The sequence below is a fragment of the Typopeltis vanoorti genome, chromosome 12, assembly GCF_054136105.1.
Source record: "Typopeltis vanoorti isolate ZY-2024b chromosome 12, IOZ_Tvanoo_1.0, whole genome shotgun sequence".
In the NCBI taxonomy this organism is placed as follows: domain Eukaryota; kingdom Metazoa; phylum Arthropoda; class Arachnida; order Uropygi; family Thelyphonidae; genus Typopeltis; species Typopeltis vanoorti.
In genome coordinates, this window is record NC_143560.1 from 111,085,077 (window position 1) to 111,105,155 (window position 20,079).

A 20,079-nucleotide genomic window follows, 5' to 3' on the forward strand; every position below is an offset into this window, starting at 1 on the left:
ACAGATATGGCTGTCTGGGTTTCTTAGGGACCAGGAGGTAGGAGAGAGGATTTAGAAATGAGTGACCAAGATAGTGACAGGTGTCTTTGGGATACTTTCATAGACACTTTTTATCAACCCTATGAGGATAGGTTGAAGGTTTGTGGGATACAAAGTTTAGTTAATAGGCAGAAAAGAATGCATGATAGAAATGTTTGAGGGGTTTTATGAAATTGATGGAAGTGAAATTTTTCAGTATATGACAAATACGGAACTAGCGATCATCTGTGGAAGTTGTGTAAGAGTGTGGTTAGTAGGGATGTGCGGACCAGATTTTTTGCATGGAGAGTTGAGGTGATTGAGTGGGAAGGATTTCCAGAATTGGTTGAGAGTTCCCTGATGGTGATTGGATTCGAGGAGAGGTATGATAGGATTTGTGTGTGTAATGTTTAATTTGGGTCTCCAGACCTTTTCGAGATGCTGTAAAATAATAGTAATAATATTTTGGTAACAGAGTAACAATTTTCACACTCTCCCTCTTCACTCTCACCTTTTCCGGCAATCTTTTCATCTTGTCTCTTATAGGATATGCAAAAGACATTTCAGAAATTAATCTTAAGCATTTGTTATGTATCTTAAAATGCCAGGATGAAAGAAACAAATGTTTTCCTTCAGGATAAATTTAGGTAGTTTTGGGTATCTTTGGCATTTCGATTTTCTATTCATAGTTACCATGATGCTACCTGAATTTTGAAGCTTATGGCTGTCTCTGATACTTTTATTATTACTGATGAACAGATGCTATGTTTACTCCCTAAACCTCTGCCATCAGTCATTGATATCACTTTTAGAATCAGTAAGACATATTGAATAAACAACACCCAAAAAAATCAGTGCATAATAATAAGAAATTATATTTCATTTTCTTGCCAGATTATGTTACATATTTAAACTTTAAATACCAAAGCATACTAAGATAAAGATCCTAGTCATCTCATTTTTTTCTTGAGTAAAAAAATAACTTATTTTCCTCCTTTACTCGTTTATAGATATTCATTTCTGCAAAGTGATATTAAAGTGATGTGGTACAGATTTTAGTGAAATCTGATTTATGAGATGTTTACTAAAATTGTTGACACCTATTAATTTTGGTTTAAATTAGACAATTGTAAACCAGAACGAGGTTTCAAATGAAAATGTTTAGCTGGCATCTTCATTCTCTCACTATTCAATCTCTCACTATTTCTAATGCCCACACCAGAAACTTAATTGAAAATTTTAAGTGTATTACCTGTTATCATATTGCCTACGTATTTCAACTTTTGTACTTTATAAAATTTTACATATGTCCTGTCTCATGATTTTTCATATTCATATAATTTTATCTTGTTATTTATTTCATAGGCATTCAACAGAAACCATGTTATTCCTTTAAGCAAAACAATTAAAGAAATAAACAAAGTGGGTCAAGGTCTCATTCAGTCTGCCTCACCTGGTGTAAATACAGGAATTATGGAAAGGGATTTAGATTTGCTGAACGACAAATGGAATAATCTTAAGGAACGGGTATGTTTATCTGCTGTTCAGATTTAGATCTTTCATTGTTATCTATTATTTATATCATACCTCTTTGATTTTCATCATTTTAAATTAGTATATGAAACATACATTGTCCTCGAACATGTATCTGGACACTTCAGCCAGAGTGCAAACCAAACATGGCAAATGCATGTTCATTTGGCCCCTAGATGACATGAATGATGATATTTTAAATGCATATATTTTTCATATGCACTTATGTATGGACACTCCCATTCCATCTCACTCTAAACAGCAAGTGTTAATGTGGTGATAGTTTAGCAGAAAGTCCAGTGTGTTTTAATTTTAATGTGTGCAAAATTTGAGCCCAGGGTAATGAGAAATTAGATGAATCTCTCACGCTAATTCATGCTATGATAAATACCTCAAACAATGGTATAATCAACATAAATGAACTTGAAGCATTAATAAATACAGGCATACAGGATGCCATGCTTCTCAAGAAATCATGTAAGCAATATTAGCCATCTGAGAAAGTTATTTGCTTCTGCAGGTTTGGAGTTGGGCATTTTTCAGTCTATTGTTCATAAGATGTTTAAAAAAAAATGCAGCATATGCCCAAAATTTTCAGATCCTGATCCTTCAGCATATGAAGAATTTTAAAGACAAGCCTTTTTGAGTTCACTATGCTTGAAAAGATGAAGGAAGAGAACTTCCTCAGAAGAGTCGTTTTCATATAACACAGTAGTCCCCATCCCACTGAATATCTAAACCCTGAAAAAGGTTCACTGAAAGTACGTTTGTGTGCTTACTAAACCAGTTGTATTAATCCCTTTTATTCTCTCATTTTCATAGAAAATAATAATAATCATTGAACCACCTATGAACTTGAATTGATAACAAAAAATTAAATATAAAAAATATTTATACAGAGTATCAAAAATGACTTTTCACAGCTTCATACATGCTGTTGTGATATTGTTGTGTTTAACTAGGATCCCTCTTCATTTTGGGGAAAAAAAAACAAAAAACTTGTCCTCTTTGGAGGAAAATTATAAATTCTCAATCATTTCCTCCCTTTCATAGTCTCAGACTTACCATACATTTGGAATTAGTTTAAACTCTCCAGGATTTCACTAGCTGTTTGTGCCTTTAAAATATTTGGGATTCCAACTTTACTTCTATAAAATTCCTATATTTTATTTGTTTATTAGTATGTCTAAGTGCAGCCATTTATGAAATCATTTGTTACACTGTTCGTGAGCATGTGCAGCTATAGCTTAGAGTGCTCTCTGACTACAAAATGTTTCTTCTACTCCATTTCCTATTCTGTACCTAACAGAATAGGAAATGGAGTAGAAGCTTTTTATTAAAAATGGTTTATCCATAAAATGGAAAAGAAAGTATAAATATATCAATGAACTGAGATGAGTATAAATATTTGAAAATTTAAAGGGAAACAGTGCACTGTACTATTTGAATATTGATAGTTTGGTAGAGTGAAAAGGGTGAGATCAGTCAACTAGTATTACATCTTATTTTAGACTTCTTAACTAATAAATCAGTCTGATTTCGTGTTTCACAAGACACACTTGAGTAAATAAAGCATAATTTCACATTACTGTAATATGAAAGAGTACTTCAGTAAGTAAATTAGCATTAATTAATTGCTAATTTAAATGGAGTGCACCAAGATTTTTTGAATTCCAAATAATAACAGCTACGTGGTAGATTTCATGACAGCAGTTGTCATCATCATCATTAAATTCCTGACATATCCTCACGGGGTGTTCAGGATATGATAATACTACCTGAAAAACTTACATCACCACTAATTTCCTATCTAGAATTTTCTTCCAAATCAATCTGTTACCTGAAAAGACTCCAGCATTATTAGATCTTACATTTCTCTCTTCTAAGGCACCTTTTTACTGTATCAATCCACCTATATCTTGATCTTCCTCTGGGTTTTTTTCCCTGACAACCTGCCTGAGAACACTTGTTTTGCTAATCTTTCGTCTCCCATTCTGTTTAAGTGCCCACACCACCTGAGATTAGCTCTGCTAACACATTCCTGGATACTGACAATGTCAAGTTCTTTCCTAATATCCTCATTTTTAATATGATATTGCCATTGATGCCATCTGTTCGTGCCCCTAATCTTTCTCAGGACTCTAATATTTGTATCCTCTAGTCTTTGGTCAAGTGTTTTACTACTGACCCAGCTCTCAGATCCATAAGTTAAAACTGGTTTGAACACTGTCTTGTACACAGCTAATTTAGTGCTTTGACTAATTTCTCTCTTATGCCATATGAATTTATTCAATTGACTTTCTACCATCCCAACTTTGTTGATTCTGTTGTCTATTTCCATATTCAATTTACCATCTTCACTAAAAACCGTGCCTAAGTAGATGAAATGTTTTACTTGTTCTATCAGTTCTCCATTCACAATGCAGTTGATATTTTCATTGTCTTTGACTTGTTATTGCTGACCTTCATGCCATTTTTCATACCATTTTGTGACAGTACTGTGTGTAAAAGAAAGATCACCAGTTTGATTTTAGTCCCTAGCTTGTTTTAGTTATGTGTCAGTATAAAGACGATAAGGTATAATTTTATTTTTAGTTAGTGATACCAGTAATTTATGTTATGACATAGTTCACTTTCTTGTGCATTGTGTGTATGTGTTCATATGCATATGAATTTTCTTTTGGAAACCATTAAAAACAGTTGCTTTCAAATATGCTTGATCATGACTTTTTTCAAGATACACAATCGCCACATGCACACAAATATTAGGAACGAGTGAAATTTGATGGAAAGTATGTACTTGGGAGTAAAGCACTGAACCGACATGACGTCATGCTCTACTCGTAAAATATTATTATTATGTGACACCTCCAAGGAGTCCAAAGATTCATCAAGGGAGGGCACCTACTCTACAATTGTCCCTCTCCACCATCACTTCATCCATCAACTACAACTAACTGCTACTACCATAATCACCTACACCAATGGCATCTATGCCTGCCACCATGTTTTTGTCTGTAAATTGTTCTCAAGGCTGATTTATCTGTATAAAATAGATAATAAACAGAAATATTTATTCAGTGTGTGTGTGTGTGTGTGTATTTTTTCCCAACAAATTTTGACTCGCTTTTTGCATATTTGTGTATTAAATTTGTTTTCATTTCCATTTAGTCAAAGAAAATAAAGAAATCTTCAACATTTTGTGTCATCTTATGCATGGCAAGACAACAAGATATATTACGTGTTGCACCAAAGTGAAAATGATATAAGAAAACATTATATGGTCACAAATTGCACATGACATTCTCAGTTGAGAGAGAGAGAGAATTGTGTCTTGACACACTGTCAAAAAGTTCCAGTCATAGATTCTTGTAGAGAGGCTTATACGCTGGTTAAACATGATAACTAATAATTAAGGAATTGACAGCGTACACTAGAAATATAAATTAAATAAACTTTAATATATACTTTCCTATATTTTGACAAACGTCACGTTGCCATCTTCTTGGGAACTTAATACAAAGACACGTGCACACAAGTACTACATAACAGCAAATGAGAACCGAAGCTAGGAAGCTAACGTTTTCCTGACGTCCTGATGGTACCCCCTGGTGGGCTATATTGGTGGTAGTTGGCCTTTGCATCCAAATTTGTTGAGGTTTGGCATGTTCCTAAGGGCTGAGACTGATTCCATGAATAGTCTTTCATATTTGAACTTGCTGCGGTGTATTACTGTGGATTTCTTCCATCTTATTCTGTGGCGAGTATCCAGAGTGTGGTCTGGAAGCCCAGAGTGGCTGTACTGGTGAAATCGGATGTAGTCCTTATGTTCCGGAATTCTGATATTTGCTGTCCTCCTGCCTGTTTGGCCAAAGTAGGACAATTTACAGCTGCAAGGGACCTGGTATACACCAGGTAGGTCTAGGGGAAGTGGTTGGTCTTTAGTGGAGCGGATAAGGGATGCCAATTTTCTGTGTGGTCTGTAACAAGTGGTCAAGTCATGTTTTTTTAAGATTTTGTTGATTTTTTCCAAGGTGCCTCGGACATAGGGAATGGTAATGGATTTAGAGTAATCTTTTTTGTGAATGGGGGGGGGGGTTGTGGATAACTGGTTTAAGTATTTTTTGGATTCTTTTTTTGGGGGGGGGAAGCCATTGGCTGAGAAAGTGTCATGGATGTGATTTAGTTCAGTGGTTAGGGCTTGATCATTTGAACAGATTATTTTTTCCCTTTTGAATAGTGTCTTAATGACTCCATATTGTTGTGGGGGGAGGTGATGGGGATTGTTGGTGAATGACATTCGTGAATAAGGAGGAGAAAACCCACCCATACATTCACCAACAATCCCACCATCCCCCCCCCCCCCCACACACACACACACAACAATATGGAGTTAAGACACTATTCAACAGGGCAAAAATAATCTATTCAAATGATCAAGCCCTAACCACTGAACTAAATCACATCCATGACACTTTCTCAGCCAATGGCTACCCCCACCCCAAAAAAAAAGAATCCGAAAAATACTTAAACCAGTTATCCACAACCCACCTCCCCCCCCCCCCCCCATTCACAAAAAAGATTACTCTAAATCCATTACCATTCCCTATGTCCGAGGCACCTCGGAAAAAATCAACAAAATCTTAAAAAAACATGACTTGACCACTTGTTACAGACCACACAGAAAATTGGCATCCCTTATCCGCTCCACTAAAGACCAACCACTTCCCCTAGACCTACCTGGTGTATACCAGGTCCCTTGCAGCTGTATATTGTCCTACTTTGGCCAAACAGGCAGGACAGCAAATATCAGAATCTCAGAACACAAGGATTACATCTGATTTCACCAGTACAGCCACTCTGGGCTTGCAGACCACGCTCTGGATACTCGCCACAGAATAAGATGGAAGAAAGCCACAGTAATACCTTGCACAAGTTCAAATATGAAAGACTATTCATGGAATCAGCCTCAGCCCTTAGGAACATGCCAAACCTCAACAAATTTGGATGCATGAGACTGCCCCAAATTTGGGAAACATTTATCAGAAGAACTTCAGCCCAAAGGCCAAGAACCACCAATATAGCCTGCCAGGGGGCACCATCAGGACTTTGGGAAAACATTAGCTTCCTAGCTTCGGTTCTCATTTGCTGTTATGTAGTACTTGTGTGCACGTGTCTTTGTATTAAGTTCCCAAGAAGATGGCAACGTGACGTTTGTCAAAATATCGGAAAGTATATATTAAAGTTTATTTAATTTATATTTCTAGTGTACGCTGTCAATTCCTTAACTATTAGTTATCATTCCAGTCATAGAATACAAGTAAATGTACAATCTTTGACTATTTGGGAATTTCAAGAAAATCATTGCTTTCCTGATATGTACTCTCAAGAGGTTTACTGGCTACTATGAGTGTGGTCTGAAAAGTTCTCGGCCTACCAATGAAAAAACGAATTTATAATTTCAAAATTATTTTTATTTTTCAACATTATCTCCCTTAAATCTAATACATTTATTCCAGCGATGCTCCAATGCCATTATCCTGTTCCCGTAGTGGTTCTCAGTAAGAACTGCAACATATCCCTCTACAGCTACAATCACCTCTTGATTTGAAGAAGAAGAATGCTTACCAGCGAGGAAGAGTTTTAGTTTTGGGAAGAGATAAAAGTCAGAGGGAGTCAAATCTGGGGAATAGGGTGGATGTTCCAACAATTCATAGTGCAGATCCCTTAATTTTCTCATTGCCAAAACACTTTTGTGGGCAGGTGCATTGTCCTGATGAAAGATGATTTTTTTTTCTTTTGCAAACTGGGTCTTTTCTCACAAATTTTTTCATCTAGTCTGGTTTAAAAGATCCGAATAATATTCCCCGGTTACTGTTTTAGCCTTTTCAAGATAATTGATAAACAAAATGCCTTTAGCATCCCAAAATACCAATGCCATGACCTTTCCTGCTGATGGAACCGACTTTGTCTTCTTTGGCGCTGAACAACTGGCTTCTGTCCACTGTTTTGACTGTTTGGATTCTGGTATATAATGGTGAATCCAGGTCTCATCCATAGTAATAAATTGATGCACAAAATCAGTTTTATTCTTGTTAAAACGCTCCAAGTAATGTTCAGAGATTTTCATGGGAGTACGTTTTTGATCTGCAGTGAGCAAGTGCGGCACCCATCTTGCGCAAAGCTTTATCATTTGCAATTCTTCATGAAAAATATATCCTACACATTCTTTTGAAATGCATATAGTCTCAGCAATTTCATGCACTTTGACTTTCTGGTCATCCAATACCATATTATGCACTTGATCAATGATTTCTGGTGTTACACTTTTTTGGACGTCCTTCACGTGTATCATCTTCAAGGCTGGTATAGCCACGTTTAAACTCTGCAACCCATGCATGATACTCAATTTTATCCATTTCACGGGATAGAACACTTTTGTTTCAGACAACTGTATAAAACAAACTACTTGATAGAATGACTTGAAATTTGACATGGATGCTTATGACAGATGTACCAACTTAGAAAAAAAAAATCATGCCGATAGTGTTGTCGTCTATAGTCAAGGCCGAGAACTTTTCAGACCACCCTTGAACTTTTTAAACCACCCTTGTTAGCACTCCAATATTTTCATCCTAACATTTTGGTCTTCCTCTGGATATTTTTCCTGACATTGTGGCAACACACACCTATTTTGCTGATCTTTCCCATACTGTTTAAGTGAACATAATTCTTTGGATTTGTCCTGCTAATGCATTCTTGAATGATAACAATCTCAAGTGCCTTCCTAATGTCTTCATTTTTAATACAGTGTGACCAAAAATAATAATAAATGAAACAGTTACTAACACACACGTAGAATTGCCAATCAAGGAAATTTACACACAGAAATCATCCCAATAGTTATATTATTATTTTTATGAAAAGTAATGAAATTATTAATGTTGAAAATGAGCACCATTAGCGATTTACAAAATATCCAGGTAATAATCCAAATTCTGCCATGTATACTGCACCAAATTCAAAGAATTAATTTCCACATTAATTCTTTGAATAGCTGCTTTTTGATTCTTGTCTTCAGATCATCATGTCTGTTATCTGAGAGTTATATACATGATCATTTATGAATCACTAAAGAAAGAAATCACAGGGTGTGTATATCTGGTGATCCAGGCATCAATGCATGGCATCTCCACGGCCAATCTACCTTTTTGGAAATGTCTTATTGAGATCTCAAAGAAGATCGAGGCCTGACTTGGCAGTGTGCCATCTTGTTGAAACATAATACATGGTTGCAGCATGTCTAGGTATGTTGGAAGTCACTGTGGGTTCATTGAATAAAAAGTCACCTCATCATAAAACATGATTCTTTAAAACATGTACACTGTTTTGTCCACTTTCGTTGACTCTCTCATCAAATAGTGCTATTGCATATTCCTTATGGACAGCCTTATCATTTTGCATAATCTCTTGCAAGAGTTCCAACTTATAAAGATGCAGTTTCAAATATTTTCACAAGACATCATGTATTGTTGAATGTGACAACTGTAACTCAAGTGATGCAGTTTGTTTTGGCTTGCACCACGGACTTTGAACAAAGGCCTCTCAAATATGCTCAACATTTTCTTCAAATGTTTGAGGCTACTCTGCTCCTTTCTTGTGTTTCACCAAGCTCATATGGTTGGTTTTGATAGGGGCAATCTTGGCTGTGTGCTAACAGTTTTATATCTTTGTTGGATTGGAGTATCAGATTTTGTTTGAATAAACCACTCGACGCATGGTCCTTTCTATTGTGGATTCATAGTGACTGAGGGAAGGAATGAAGATCTAAAAAAAAGACTTGTCAGAATTTGGTATTCAGAAAAACTTAATGCATCTTTGGAAAGATAATTTTCAGACACCCCCTGTATAATTCCCCTTATTTGTTTCATTAATCTCATGTCCTCGGTTTCTAATCTTTTAATCCAATGCTTTATTTCTAACTCAGTTCTGAGATGCGTAACTTAAAACTGGTTTGAGCACTGTTTTGTTTACTGCTAGTTTAGTATTTTGGCTAATTTCTCTCTTATTCCATATTAATGTATTCAACTAGCTTACAACCGTACTAGCTTTGCTTATTGTATTGTCTGTTTTCAAATTCAATCTGCTATCTTCATTAAAAACTGTGTCTAAATATCTGAAATACTTTACTTGTTCTATAGGCTCATTGAGAATGCGGATTAAGTTCGCTATTTTTTTGCCTATTTTCATAGTTTGTCTTTTTATTGCAGATTCTTAAGCCAAATTTTTTACAGCTGCTATTCAATTTAGTTAGAGAATACTGGAGACTTGTATTGGATGTGTTTTAGGGTACAATATCTTTTGCATAAAGCAAAAAGCTAAGTTTGACATCTCCAATTCTAATATCAGGTTTAATGCATTTCATGAGATGATAAATAACATTGGAGATTATGCACATTATTTTCTTTTACTTGATTTTACAACAGACTGTCTGCCTGTATTTCCTTATGGTTTTTACTACTGATATTGTAACTTAAAGGTAGACTATGTATTGCAAGTATAATGTTCTGTTTACCCCATATAATTGTAGTGTTTTGAAAAGCTTTACTATGGGCGTCAAGTTGTATGCATTTTTCCAGATTTAAAAAAAAAAAAAAAAACACCTTAAATACAGATCCTTGTTATATTCCTATGATTATTCAACTGTTTGTTGAAAAGTGACATTTTGATCTTGTCTACCTCAATTTGACCTAAACCCAGTTTGTTCTTTTCTCTTCTAAAAAATTTCTTAGCCTCTTTTATAAGTATGCTTTCATAAATCTTTCCTCGAATAATTAGGGAATCACCCAAACTAGCTGCCATACCTTTTCTTAAATTCATTCATACTAGTTCACTATCCCTAAAGGCAAACTATTCCACTCACTCACTGCTCTGTGAGAGAAAAACCTAGCTCTTAACCCTTTCTTAACTGCAAACAAATTTAACTTTCATGGATGCTCTCATGTTCTTTCCTCACCTTCCATATAACAAAAAATTTCATCAGGCAATATCATATAACACCCATTCAGGTTTATAGATCTCTATCATATTACCCCACTCTATCTCTTGTTAACCAGAATCTATAATCCATATAGTCGCAGTCTGTCTTCACAATCGAAATCCCATAATTCACATATAATCTTTGTAACTCTTCTTTACACCCTTTCCACAACTTCTTTATACCCTCAGAACCCAGGAGACCAAATCTGCACACAATAATCAATATGCAGTCTTATGAAGGCCTTATAAAGAGGTAAAATGACTTCCTTATCCTTATGTCATGGTTTGCTTTTACATCACGATTATCCTCAGTGCCTTATTGACAGCTAACTTACTTAACTCCTTATATACCACTTGCTCGCTCCCTTGATGACATATCACCATGTGTCTTAAGGGAATGTTCCAAGGACTTAGCATCAATCTAGGCCTGCCAGTTAAACAAGACTTGCAACAGCACAAGTCCCAAAGGAGCAGAAGGAAGGTAAAATTATTTCACTTCACAAAGGTGGTGGTAGGACTACAAATTATAGGAGGATTGTCTGGAGTTGTAGTTAAGGTTTTAGAGAGTTTGGTGAAAAATAGGATACAAAAGATGGTTGATAACAGTAGTAATCTTTGTGCTTATCAGAATGGGTTTGTTAAAGGGAGGTCAGGTTTTACAAACTTACTTATGTACTATAACAAGGTGATAAATATATTGGACCAGGTAGATGGTATACTTAGATTTCGTGAAGACTTTCAATAGATTGCCACACCACAAGTTGGTTACTAAATTAAAGCAAATGGGATTGAATTTGACTAGTGAGTTGGATAGTGAATGGCTGTCAGATAGGTCTCAGCAAATTGTGCATGGGGGGGGGGGGAGTTCACTATCTCAAAAGAGGAAAGTCACTGGTGGTGTGCTGCAGGGTCAGTTTTAGGGACTATTGTTATTTAAATTGTATAATAATGATATTGGGATAGTTTTAACTGGTGATATACAACTGTTTGCAGATGATGCAAAACTGGGGAGAGTGATGAGGAATCAAGCAAATGTTGTAGCCTTACATGAGGACTTGAATAGTTTGTATGATTGGGCAGTAGTATGGAACTGTCAATTCAGTGTTGCGAAGTGTAAGGTTCTGAAAAATGTTAGGCAACTAAAAGATGCAAATCATACACTTGGCAGGAAAATTTTGGAGGAAGTTGAAGAAAGAAGAGATTTTGGAGTGGTGGCATTGGTCAAGGATCTGAAGTTCAGAGGTCATATTGCACAAGTTGTGAAGACAACACATCAGATTAAGGCAATGATACGGAGGACTGAACTTATAGAAATAAAGAGGGTTCTGATTCGATTGTTGAAGGCCTTGATCAGGCCTTGTATGGATTATGTGCACAGATTTGATCCCTTGGTTTTCATGGTGAGGAGGATATATTGGAAAGTGTCCAGAGAAGACTGACTAAGGTGGTAACTGATCTTTTGGGATGTGGGCCATGAGGACAGATTGAGGGAATGTGAATTACAGGAAGAGAGGGGATATGATTGAGATATTTAAGTTGGTAAAAGGTTGTTACCAGATTAATGTGGAAGAAATTTTTCTTAGAATGGGAGGAGAGGAACAAGGAAACCTGATCAGGGGCATAAGGAGTAGGTTCTTAGTAGTGGTTAGTGAGTGGAATATGTTGCCTGACATTGTTGTGAATATAGATACATTGAGTTGAAAGTGCAGTTTGATGGACTTTGTGTTTGCCTCCTGTGATGAGTCTTCTGACTACATGGAGGTCTATTGTTAATAATAGTAATGTTTACATAGTTGAGTCTGGTGTGTTATCGGAAGAACGTTCATGGGAAATGGCATTACCCCATCCAGGCTATTTTACATTTAAGTCTTTGCACAGGCAGAGTCCCAAGTGAGTGGAATGAGGGAAAGATACTAATAAAGTACATAAACTGGTAATTAACTTAAAGAAATTACAACACATAAAACGGATATTAATTAAAGGAAACTTTAATGAATACCTTCAATATTTCAGCAACGTCACATTGTCATCTTCAGGAACATACAAATATGGTATGTGCACGCAAGCACTAACAAAAGCAAATGAGGAAGAAGGCAAGAAACTAATCTTGTTCTTATTCATTAAAGTTTCCTTTAATTAATATCCATTTTATGTGATGTAATTTCCTTAAGTTAATTACCAGTTATGTATGACCAACATATAAGCCTTGCTACAAGAATTAATAAAATACATGAGATTATGTTCCCCATTTATTAATATGGCAACCAAATTTATCAAAGAGAAAAAAAGTAGTGTGGCTAAGTTTTAGTGCTTAGTATAATTATGTCAACTTAAATTACATCATACAAAAAATAGGAAATAAATTTATTTTGCTGTTTAAAGTTGATACATGAAATGCACCACATTGTGAATTTAAAATCCTAAGACCAGTACATAGAAACATTGTCCCATGATTTACCAGCTATGATAAAAATGTAAAAAGAAAACCAACACAAGAAGGAAAGAGAATGAATGAATGATGGCATTTTTTTTTTTTAAGTCATGAGGCCAAGATTGCAGAAGCATACAAAAGTGTTCAGTTTTATAATAAATTTAGTTTAATCCTTTATCCAAGTGTAAGCAAACAAAGTTTGCCCCTGAAAATATCTTCAGGACTGAAGTAAGGTAGTGCAACACCAATATAGTCTAACCAAGTGAAAAATAAACTTCCAACAGTGTTCAGTTTTGTTATAGGTGACTTTCACTATAGCAGACAGTTAAAACCAACTCAATCACTTTAAACTATTAAAAGTTCCATCCAGAATCCCATGCATAGCATAGTTCTAAAATGACTTACTATTGCAATCTAATTCTTCTTTTATTAATTTGCTTACTTGTTTATAATAAAGTGACAGAGTCGGATAAAGGAAATTGCTACTCAGTGATACTACTAGACTTTGCAAAGGCATTTGACAGGAATGGAGATGGATATGAATTTGGTGATTTGGATTAGAGGGTGGCTGATGGACAGATACATGAAACAGTGGTTTATGGAGGAGTTGAGTCCAAGAGAAGGCATGTGACCAGTTGTGTACCACAGGGCTCAGTCCTCTGTTGTTTAATTTGTATGATATAGGAATGATTGGAATGGAAATAATGAGAGCTTTTTGATGATAATGATGTTAAACTGGGAAGAACATGGTAAATGAAGGTGATGCAGAGATCCTGCAGGAAGACTTAAATCGACTAGCAGTATGGTCTAAGGTAAATGGCTGCCAGTTTAATGTGGTCAAGTGTGATGTGATCAACTTTTCCATATAGAAAAGAGATCACAAGCTCTTTACTATATGGAAGAAACTGACCTGCCGAAAATTGATGGCTAGAGACTTGGGAAGTTATCGTGGACATGAAGTTCAAAAGTTGTGAAAATAGCAAAAAAACAGCACATCAGATTTCTTGGTTGTTGTTAAAGAGCACACTAACAAGCAGGGATAGAGAAGTTATTGTTCCCCTTTATACTTTAATAAAGTGAAATCTGAACTACTGCATGCAGATACAGACCCAGATTCCATGGAGATGAAGAAGATGTGGAGAGGAACCAGATCAAAAGCTTTTGACATATCTGGGTGATGCTCCCCCAGGAGAGTAGAGTGGTGGTCTGTGGTTTTCAAAAACTAGCTGATGGGCAAAAAAGAGGCAACATGATAGATACATTTAAGATATTTAAAGGGATTTTTATAGGATTGACACTGAAAACTTTTTTAGTGCATGGTAGAAAGGTAGAGAACAACAGGTCACCCATGGAAATTATATAAAAATGGATTAGCGGTTGTGTTAGGAACTAGATTTTTTGCTTGGAAAGTGATGAATGAGTTGCTAGAGGTGGTTCTGAGTGCTTCATCAGTGAATGAGTTTAAGGAGAGGTATGAAAGGTATTGCATTAATAATGAATTGCATGTGACTTCTGACTCCATGGAGATACCTATATAATAATGATAATATTAATAAGCAAGTAAGCGGTAGATATTTATAAGCAAGTAAAAAACTTTTCATGGCTTGCTTCCCCCGTCCCCCCCATAAGCATGCTCGTGCACATACAAACCAAAACACCTATTGACCCCCCCCCCTGTGTAGTAGCATGTTGGTTCTCCTTTGGGTAATATAACCACTTGCACCTGCCTTATCATTAACTCCACTAGACACAGAAGGTATTCTGAGGTATTTCTAGACCAACTAGACAGAATAATGTCCCATGAACTCTGTGTTCCCCATGATTCCAAAAATATTCCATGGGATTCAAATCTGGAGAAATAGATGTCTCGCATACAGAATGCTCAGATATATTCTTTGAACCATACTTGTATAATGCAAGCCTTGGGATAGATCCTTGTGATATCACTATCAATGCTTGGTCCAAAACAATCCTCAGGTAAGAATTAACTGTCAAGATGCTTTCAGTGGGGATGAGAAGCAATCCTGATACCAGGATATTGCAACTGCCGCCGGTTTCTTTCTGTCAACCTTGCAGTCTGGTTGGCTAGAAACAGGTTGGTGCTCATAATGTTTTGACTCATGAGTGTATGCACACACACTGAGTGCAGTTGATTTTGTGCTAGTTATCCTCCTGTACATGTAAAGCATGTTACCTAAAACAGTAAATGTGCCTTACGTTATAGTGATTATTTCTGAGGTATAGTTTTGATTTTAAGCTCTCAATGGGAAGGCTAGACTCTTATGAATGTTATTAGCTGGCTCAGTAGTCATCTTTCGGGTATACAAAAACCAAATGATAACCTATTACCATGCAGAAATACTGTACTCTAGATTTCAGTAGAGTAATTATATTTTTTAATTATATTTTCAGTAGAGTAATTTCAAAAATTATATTTTTGTGTTTATCTGTTTTTTTATTATTCTAAGCACATAATTCTAAAAAAAAATTCAAAAGTCAAAATATTGGAGAATTGTTGATGTGTGTATGAGAGAGAGAGGAAATGAAGATGATATCCTAGAGTCTTTGTGGCTTAGCATATAGTAAAATCAGTAATATGTTTCTCTCTTTCTAGTTAAATGACAGGGAAAGAAGATTGGATGTTGCACTGCTTCAGTCTGGAAAATTTCAAGAAGCACTAGAGGGTGTTCAGAAATGGTTAGAAGATACAGAAGACATGGTAGCCAATCAGAAACCACCTTCTGCAGACTATAAAGTGGTAAAAGCTCAACTTCAAGAACAAAAGGTGAAGTTTTATCAGTTTCTTTAAGTAGATAAGTGACTTGTTTTCTGTTGTTTTTAAGAAACAAAAATCTTTAAGAACTCTGGAGATTTTTACAAAAGTTTATCCTTTATTTGTTTAGATTAAGGAAAGGTAGGGCTTAATATGTCGCTTACTAGGAAACATCCAAATTGGAAATCATATATTTGATGTTTTTGGTTTACTCAATCTAGTTTGAACTTGCCGATCTCTAAATCAGCATCAATTACATATTCAAAAATACTTATTGTAGTGACGTTCTCTTCTTCATGTTCGAATCCGCCATCTTGTTATAAGTCACTTTCATCAAAAAAAAAACAACTAATTGTAAATTGATCACCAATCCAAGGGTAGGGAAATTTCTATTATACTGCGCCACTCTATCCTTAGATTAGTCTATATAAAATAGCAGGATCAATTCATAGTTAGTTAGCAGTCTCCTCATTTATTCTGGCCGAAGTATTTGTTTTCCACTTGGGATTCCTGCAAGATTCGAATTTTTATGAACGGTGCAATAAAAAGGATTTCAGGCAAACACAATAATTAGATTAACAAAATAAAAGATTTAATATAAGCTATATAACACATACATAAATTCTACTTCTAATTTTAAACAATAGAATCAAGTTAAACATTAGGTCAAGTCAATCACATTAGTTCAATCTTCCAAACCTTCACATACACTTTCTCAGTTTCTGAGTCACAAAGTTCCTTCACTTAATTAAATATAATAGAACTTCCTATTTAATCAGTTTCCACGCATTTCTCAGCCATACTATACGCTTAAAAAACACCGCAGGCACTAATAGCTGTAAATATTTCTCAAGCAAATTTTATTTGCAATTCTCAATCTCAAAGAATTGCCACAGTTAAAGTTAGGTTAAACGTAGCGTAACTAACACTCAATTCTTCATGCATTGAAATAAATCAATATGACAGTCCTTACCAGAAATAGTTCTTAGCACATCAATTACGTTGTGAGCATACTTTCAAAATATATTTGTTACACTTAAGAACACATCTATAAGACTTCTCCACAGTTATAACTAAAACACTATTAATCGTGCTTCACAACTCTAGATATCAACTGTAGGGTACTTTAATTATCCTTGTTACCACTCATTAACCAATTAAACACTGTGCAGTTCTCCTTAGGGCAAATTAGAAATAAGTCGCAATTCTAGACTAACTGGATTTATTCAGAATTCTTCACTGAACGTCCAGTTTTTTATATTATCTGATTATGGCATTAATTTCTTTTTATTATTACTGCTGACTTCACTTTCAGCTAACTATAAGATTCACTTCGTCTTTGCTCGCTTATAAACATTATCCCTTTTAACTTCTGCCCTTGAGAACCTTTCATTTACTTCCACCTCTCTAGTTTATACCCTTGCTTCTTCCCTTTCAAAAATTCCATCCCAACTCTCCTTGTTACCTTTTATTTTTTTTTTTTTGTTATCAAAGCTCACGCTCTGTTCCACTCGCGCTCGTTTACTTCATGCGTTTCCATGACAACAAATAAACGTAAACATTTTCGTTAATGTTACATAAGGCTATACCACTACATTGAGTTAATAAAAACACAATAAATAGAATATTAGAGCTACTTAATCAACTCTTTCGTTTCATATACAGATAACTATAATAATATTGACGTTACAATATATATATAAGTTACAATAAATTATACACACATTATTGTTTAATTAATTAATAGCTGATTAAATTCAGAATAAATACTTAAATAATAATTCTTAAATAAGGATTAATAAATAACTTTTATATAAGTCATGATTAATATATAATAAACAATGTTAAATGTGAATGTAAAAAACAAAATACACAACATAGTTTCATTCATTCACAGTTTAACATTATCTTTTCACTTCTTGCAAGATAAACTTGTCCACAAGCTCTTTAGAAATGAAGCCAACCATGAGAATAAGAGGCAGTTACACCATTCTGACATAATAGTTTGGGATTGTTTAGGTGCTAGTTTTTTTTTTTTTTTTACATTTGCTCACCTTACAATTAATCTTCTAGACAAACGATATAGCTAATATCAGAAAATATGTTAATATGAATAAAATAGGCAGAATGACGATCAAATTCCCACAATGAACATTGATTTGAATGGCTGCTGTAATATATTAATATGTTATCTGTAATTTTCATATGTGTAGAGACCACCGAGGACAAACAAACATGAAGATTACTTAAGATTTAGTCACTGAAATATCAGGAGCAGTATGAGATAATACATATTTAAGACTCCTAACCATAATCATATTGATATTAGGACTATTAGACTTGATTCCAACCACAAAATACAATTGGAAGAGAAAAAAAAACAAGTCTTTTACAAAGTCACTTCAAGCTCCAGATTACAAATTATTATTTCTCTGACATTTCCACAGAGTCAAATTATCTGGGTGACCCACTCTAAGCATTATTCACACAATGGTTGGAAGATACAGAAGACACAGTAACCAATCAGAAACCACCTTCTGCAGGCTGTAAAGCAGTAAAAGAAAAACTTCAAGAATTCATTTTACACAAATTATGGACTCTACCACCCTGTTATAAATAATTATTTTAATTTCCCAACCTTTTGATCTTCATATTAAGGTCATCATCTGGAGTATACACATATATATACAGAGAAAAACTAAATTACATTTCACACAGTATGCTGAAGAGACAATGATTTGATCAATGGTTATTCTACTGGCCTGACCTCTAGTGAAAATAAAATTACAATAAATGAATGAAATAAAATGCAGACGATATCGATATTATAGGAAGGACATTTCATAAGAAGTTTTATGATTTCTATATTTCATTATAGGAAGGATATCATAGGAAGGACATGAAAAGCAATGGAAGAAACTTTCATCAGTTTAGAAAAGGCAGCAAAGAAGATGAATTTGCAGATTAACCAAGAAAAAAAACAATGTATATGCCATTAACTAGAAAGATATGTGATAATAATCCTTCTCAAATCAAAATTGCTTCCTATAAATTTGAGATTGTACATAGTTTTATATACTTGGGATCAGAAGTTAATTGTAAAAATGATACTGAGATTCAGAGATTTATTCTTTCCACAAATAGATGCTTTTGTGGACTTAAGAAACAAATAAAATCACATCTGATCTCAAGAAAAGCAGAGATAAATGATGTACAAAGTACTTGTAAGACCACTGTTAACCTATGCTTCTGAAAACTGGGTATTATCAATGGCAGATGAAAGATTACTAGGTCTGTTTGAAAGATATATTTTTGGAGCAGTACAAGAGAATGGTGTGTGGAGGAAAAGATATAACCATGAACTATACAGATTATTTAATGAGCCAGTTATTATTAAGTACATAAAAGTACAGAGAAGGCCAGGGTCTACGTAGGGCCGTCGAGCCAATGATGATAATGATGAATGAAATAGAATAAATAAACTACATCAAAGCTATATTCTATTTAAGACAATAGCAGAGAAACATTCTTTCATATAGATAGTTTTGTTACAGTAAAAATTATGTCCTAATTTAACATGACAATTGTAATATTAGATTTAGTATCCTGGATTACCTGTGGTCCTCTTTATAATTAACTCTTAGGAAGAAAGGTTAAGTGGGTAGAATATGTGCCTTCCATATGCTTGGGATTTTCAGACTACCATTATTGTTAAGATTAGGGTGATTGATAAGAATCTCTCAGGCTTCCTTAAATTTACATTCATACCATGTTTTGGTGTGATGTAAACAAAGAGTGCTTTTCCAGTCAATGTCAAGCCGTTAGAATAACCGTTGATCAAATCATTGTTTCTTCAGCATATTGTATGAAATGTAATTTAGCTGGTCTCTGTATATAAATATGTATACTCCAGATGATGACCTGAATATGAAAGTCAAAATGTCAGGAAATTAAAATAATTATTTATAACACGGTTGTAGAGTCCATAATTTATTCAAAAGGAATGCTGATCACTGGGTAACGTTAAAGGAAAGGAAAAAACTTCAAGAACAAAAGGTGAAGCTTTTGGAATCCAATCCTTGGCAATTGATTCCACTCATCTGCACCCTCCAAACAAAATTCTAGCCCGACACCCTTGCTAATTACACCCATACACAATTTACAGGGATGATGCTACCCATGTTCTCTCCCCTTCTGCCATGCTGAAAAAAATATTCAGTGTAAATGCTATAAAATCTTTAAATAACTTCTATATTGCTATCATCTCTCTCTCTCTCTCTCTCTC

At 34.8% G+C, this 20,079-nt stretch overlaps 1 protein-coding gene across 1 annotated transcript in view; it reads left to right on the plus strand.

The window, feature by feature from the left end:
* Window positions 1-20,079, plus strand: part of shot (dystonin-like protein short stop) — a 1,304,552-nt gene that overhangs the window by 786,377 nt on the left and 498,096 nt on the right. The window contains exons 56-57 of the mRNA XM_090402172.1: window positions 1,384-1,545; window positions 15,636-15,806. Of these exons, the coding sequence (XP_090258298.1) occupies window positions 1,384-1,545; window positions 15,636-15,806 (333 nt within the window). The remainder of the gene's footprint in view (window positions 1-1,383; window positions 1,546-15,635; window positions 15,807-20,079) is intronic.